This window comes from Temnothorax curvispinosus, unplaced genomic scaffold (genome assembly GCF_003070985.1).
Source record: "Temnothorax curvispinosus isolate PA1 unplaced genomic scaffold, ASM307098v1 QBEX01000525.1, whole genome shotgun sequence".
NCBI lineage: Eukaryota > Metazoa > Arthropoda > Insecta > Hymenoptera > Formicidae > Temnothorax > Temnothorax curvispinosus.
Window position 1 is genome coordinate 1,600,901 of NW_020210305.1, and position 5,317 is coordinate 1,606,217.

The following is a 5,317-nucleotide window of genomic DNA, read 5'->3' on the forward strand; positions in this document are numbered from 1 at the left end:
GATTAGACCTGCTCTTTGTTAAAAGTTAATCTATTTAAGATTAATTATATTTATCAATTCGATATAGCTTGAAAATAAAAAAAATAAAACATAAATTGGTATTCTTTAAAAAATATAATATTTATGATCCATCGTGAAATCGATAAAGAACTCATTTCAAGAAACTTATATAGTCATAAAATAATAAAAAAGATAACAATTATTCGGCACTAGAGTAATGCGCGTTCTGTTCGAAAGAGTAACGCGCATATCTATTTGATAATAAATAATAAATCAGTAAATCATCATGGGCTGAACTTACCAAGATTGCGCTAGGAATTGGAGTGATTTATTTTAACCAAATTGACTATACACATACCTATGTGACAAGTTAGTAGCACTAGATATACAATGTACATACACAGGTCAATGCTGATAAGTGTTAGATATCAAATACGTACGAGTATACAAGCTCATTCACGTGTTAGTCGTCGCCATGTGTATGTCAAGAACAAAACTCTCTTCTACGTGTGTAATTTCTACGTGCTGTGTGTACATATATTAATAGTGAGAAACGTATTCCTATTCCTAAGTGTCACATGACAGATAAGACTAATTGTAAGTGATGCCCAATAATTAACGGACTCACAAAGGACAGATAGCGGAGTTCGACCATGATCATTCCATGCTTAATGTTATCTACTCGGTGATGTCTGATTTTCGGCTCCATCATGAACTCAGTAGCCTTCCCGTGTCGCGCGATTTCCTTTATCACTTGCACCAACGCGGGTGTGTCTCTTTCACACATGGGCCGCGCGACAGGCGCTACTGGGATTCAATGCGAGCCAGATAATATCCAGGATTACTGGTTACTTTTACTCTAAACGTAAAGGGGGCCGACGTCGTGTGCGTGTCGAGATGTGAGCGTGTGTCATGGGTATGAGCTGTTGCAAGTCGTTTTCGTGTGATGACCGTTGCCGGATCGGAAACCAGGCGTGAGTAACGCGGATCTGCCGAAAATTGGACGTGCTCGTCGTATCCTCCAACTGTCCGCGCGAGAAAAATTGGATGCTCGTACGCGACGTTCATACAATGAGAGCCCGGATTCCCGTATCTTTTATTGTATGACGTAAGATTATTCACGTTCGTTCCGGTATCGGAGCATGCCTCTATGTACTCGGAATTATTTAATTTATTAAGCCCGCTTGCAATGCCATTAGGCAAGTGAAGTTGATTCATTAGTTAGTATCTGATGATCAGTATCAATGGGTCGATGAGAAACGGCGCGCAGCACGAATGATACACGCCGTGAAAGACGGCTAAAAATGACAACGGTAATTTCCGCGAAGCATTTATCATCATGACAAAGCTCTTCTGGGTTATTACTATCGTGTGCGCGCGGATATACGCGTATATATCGTTCATCGATCGTAGGGCACACGTATTCATCACGTATTTGGATAAGGTGCTCGGAATGATGATGCGATCAGCAGCGTGTTATTGTCGTGTAGCTCCTTCTTACGAAAGATCACAGCCACACTTGCGCTAATTGTGAATGACAGCTGAATCGAAAAGAAGCACTGAGTTATCCCGGATCTACGTTGTTCATTTCGGCCCACCGAGAATGTCCTCAACCAGAATCCCTGAGCTACGTATGAGACCAGCGATCTCAATAATATACACATATTTATTTAGGCAGTATATCCTTCAATTTCCCCTTTTAAAGTTTACGCAAAAACGATCATTAATACTGTCTAAAACATCAAGATTATTACACTGAAGTGGTACAACATTAGATTATATGGCGGGGTAAAAACCACAGTGGTGTAAGTCAAATTTTTAAAAATATTTTCTTGTGTGCATAGATGCAATCTGTACAATATATAAATTGTATCTATACACACGAGAAAATATTTTTAAAAATTTGACTTACACCACTATAGTTTTTATCCCTCCATATATATATATATAGATATATATGTATGTATATTATAATATATGCATTCAATTGTTCGGATAATGCAGGGTGCATGCTGGACGTTAACTCCTTGCACTCAGAGAGAAATACAGCTCGACATATCAAAACGCGCGGTTCGTTTAATGATGATAATGAGATCATTCGACCGCGCGATGCTTCAACGTACATCGAATAATTAACTCAAGATTCGTTATGCAAGTTTCTGCGGCTTGATAGTGCGACGCATAATTGTGCCCGCTTTTAGCGCGAAGTTGTCACATCCGTTTACAGCAGATTGCTTTATCTCTGTCGTCTCAATTTGGATTTCCCTCGAGAAAGCGGTTCACGGCCGGCGCAATGATTGTGATTAATTAAGCAGAAGCACTAAACGAACAAGTTGATCTGGACACGACACATCTTGTTAAAGTTCACTTAAGATCTGCGCGATTTATTTGCGAAACGAGAAACGTAGAACATTTGATGCGAAAATTGCAATTAATTTTTGACGAAATAAATATCTCGAGATTTTTCAACAAAAGAACTTGCTAATTTTCTCGTGAATTTTCGTTTGTTCCACGTTCTATATTTTATGCGTTATTTTATGCGTAATCAAACCGTAACGAGCCGTATTTGTCCCAAATGCGAACGGTGTGAACAAACAAGCTAACACCAGTTGCTGAGTGTGGTGAGTATAGGTCTGTGATGGCAGACGGGCTGGCTGGTCTATTGAGGGAAAGAGGTTTTATAGGAGCAGGCTGGAGTTGAGGAATGTTTTTGGGGTGACGGCTGCACTAAGACAACTAGTGCAATGAGCTGGTACGGAACTGCGGTTTTGCGATGCTATAACACTGACCTCTAAATATATATAGATTTATAAGAGAGGGATTTATCGGAATCGGGATTTTTGTGACGAGAATCGACGTTCATACGTGCTTCTATCAGGAGATTGCATTCACGGGAGCGGGACCACGGAAGGAATCAGGAGAGAAACCGGAATGTCGTTGTGTGCGCCCGTGTACGTGTGTCGAGAAGTAGTGTAACAGAGGCGTAACAGATAGATGCTGTGGGATATGATGGAAATTACATAGCCTTTCGTGTATAGGAGGACATCGTGGGCATGGTGGCAGTCGGGACTGGGGACTCAAATCGGGAAAGCTAATTGGTTGGTTGTGTCTCTCACCTGCGACCTCGCTCGTTCTTCAAAGTGCCGCCGTACTTGTTTCGCGTCCCGATCAGGTCAATTATCTCAGGGATACAACTGGCGAATATGGCCTACACCACGTAATAGAACAGAACATAACACTCGCATCAATACACTTGTGTGATAGGGCTGGCAATAGTTTGCTTTTGCTTTTTGTTTTGCTCTTTTTACATGTATTTCGTTCGGTTGGTCGGTTGATCGGTCGGTAGGTCGGTCGGTCAATTTTAATTTTTCCGACGTCGTGTCGCGATGTCGGGGTGACTAGTAATCGTTATACGCTGGTTGCACAGTACGTCTTTTCCATTAATCGATGGGAAGGCGAGGGAACGAGGATATTTGCATTTATGAACGAAATCAGATTTTAGCTCGATTAGCGCGGCTGCTGATAGAGACACGATTATCAGTGCTGTATTGCTAAGTCTTCGATAATTAGTGATGTGTTGGAAACAAAAACACGTTCTCCAGATAAAAGGGCGGGGCACAGATAGACTACCTATACTTATAAATCCTACACACCTATACACCTAAGCCTAACGAATACTACACGTGCCGACACGTCTGCCTAATCCTCTGATAAATCTGTTCATGTCCACGTTCTTTCATAATGTAATTTCGTGCGCTCAATGTATTATAATCGCACTATCCTTCTTGAGGATTTTTGTATCTGACTTTTTCCGTTTCTTAAATGTACTTATTGTACATAAAAACACATATGTACATTCATTAGTATATTTTCTTGAAAGAAATCAAGGGTTACTTATTGCGATTATTAATCAAACAGATATCATTTATAACAATTTAATTGAAAAATTAATCCCGGTATGACAATTTTGTAAAAAGCAAATTTTTGGATATTCATCTGAAATATAAATAAATAGATATTAACATAAAAATAATAAATAACGAAAAATCTATGAGCATTTAGCAAATCTGGTTTTTTCCAAATAAATCCTTTAAATATAAAAATTAAGAAATTGTCAAAATAAATATTATAAAAATTTTTACTTTACAATGTTTAATTATAGAGAATAAGATTGAAAGCTTTATATTTATACGATTATATAAAATCTATATATTTTAATAATATCAGACAAAAAATTGTGACTGGTATTCAAAATCAAAATCGCTTTGATTATGAAATATTTTAATTATTTAGACACGTCTTGTGTCAACCTAAATAAATCAATTGTATAATTATATTCAGTCATAAATAATTAAATTAAAACCACCGCTGCAAATGTGTATTTTCCGACTATCTTCCGAGTTTGCAGTATACCTCCTTCGCAACGGAATAAAGTGCCGAACTCTTATTAAAAATTTAGTTAGCGAGCGGTGTTAGCGTCTGGTTAATGTTAATCACTCATTCACACTAACTCACGATACAATCGACACAAGACATAATAAACGCAAGATTATTACATGTATATATATATATTTTCAAAATCTCGAATAAAATATATGTACATCGTTTAATCGCGTTTAATTACGATTAATAATGGATCAATGAAGCTATGCTACAGCACACAAATCAATGTCGATCTCTTTCTTCCTCCTCTCAAAATGAACATATGCGACACTCGCTGTTCGCGTAAATATATCGGATATGTAAAGCTGTCCCTTTTGAGCGTACCCTGGAATACTGAAAATCTATAGAGTGACGTCTATCATCGATAGACTATCCAAAATTAAACATAACATGTCACGCTATATATGCGCCAAATCTTTTTTCATTTTATTACCTTCTAAATTCGCATTACTGTCAAATGGTAACAGTAATGGCAATACTGTTGTTAGAAGTAAAAGCCAATCGACAATCTGCCGAACGATGGAAATCTAATCGCGAGAAGCGGTGCGTCTGCGGCAACGAAATCTGTGAGCGCGTAATTGCATTACAATCATCATCATTGCGAACTTACAAACTAGAAACGGCTGAGCGGTTCTTGCCGAGAAGATGCGATCTCGCGGCGGTGTTCCTCGAGGCATGAGCCAGTGTCAACCTATATGTGTGTATATGTGTATATTGTGCTACTCTCATCTCGCAATTTGTGGCGACACACGTAGCCACGTAGCGCGTTAGAAGGCTAATTTGCGACTGAGGCTGACCGAGAAATGATAGGCGGGTGCATATCCCTTTCGTCGATCGCCGCGCATCAACGTACATCGTAATGCGTGTATAACAC

At 38.8% G+C, this 5,317-nt stretch overlaps 1 protein-coding gene across 50 annotated transcripts in view; it reads right to left on the bottom strand.

The window, feature by feature from the left end:
• LOC112454974 (calcium-activated potassium channel slowpoke) overlaps positions 1 to 5,317 on the bottom strand; it is a 98,386-nt gene that overhangs the window by 35,529 nt on the left and 57,540 nt on the right. For 26 of the 50 annotated variants that reach the window (XM_025016729.1, XM_025016987.1, XM_025016734.1 and 23 more), the window contains exon 6: positions 3,117 to 3,208. The exons of the other annotated variants lie outside the window; for them this stretch is intronic. In XM_025016729.1, the coding sequence (XP_024872497.1) occupies positions 3,117 to 3,208 (92 nt within the window). The remainder of the gene's footprint in view (positions 1 to 3,116; positions 3,209 to 5,317) is intronic. 50 annotated transcript variants of the gene reach the window in all.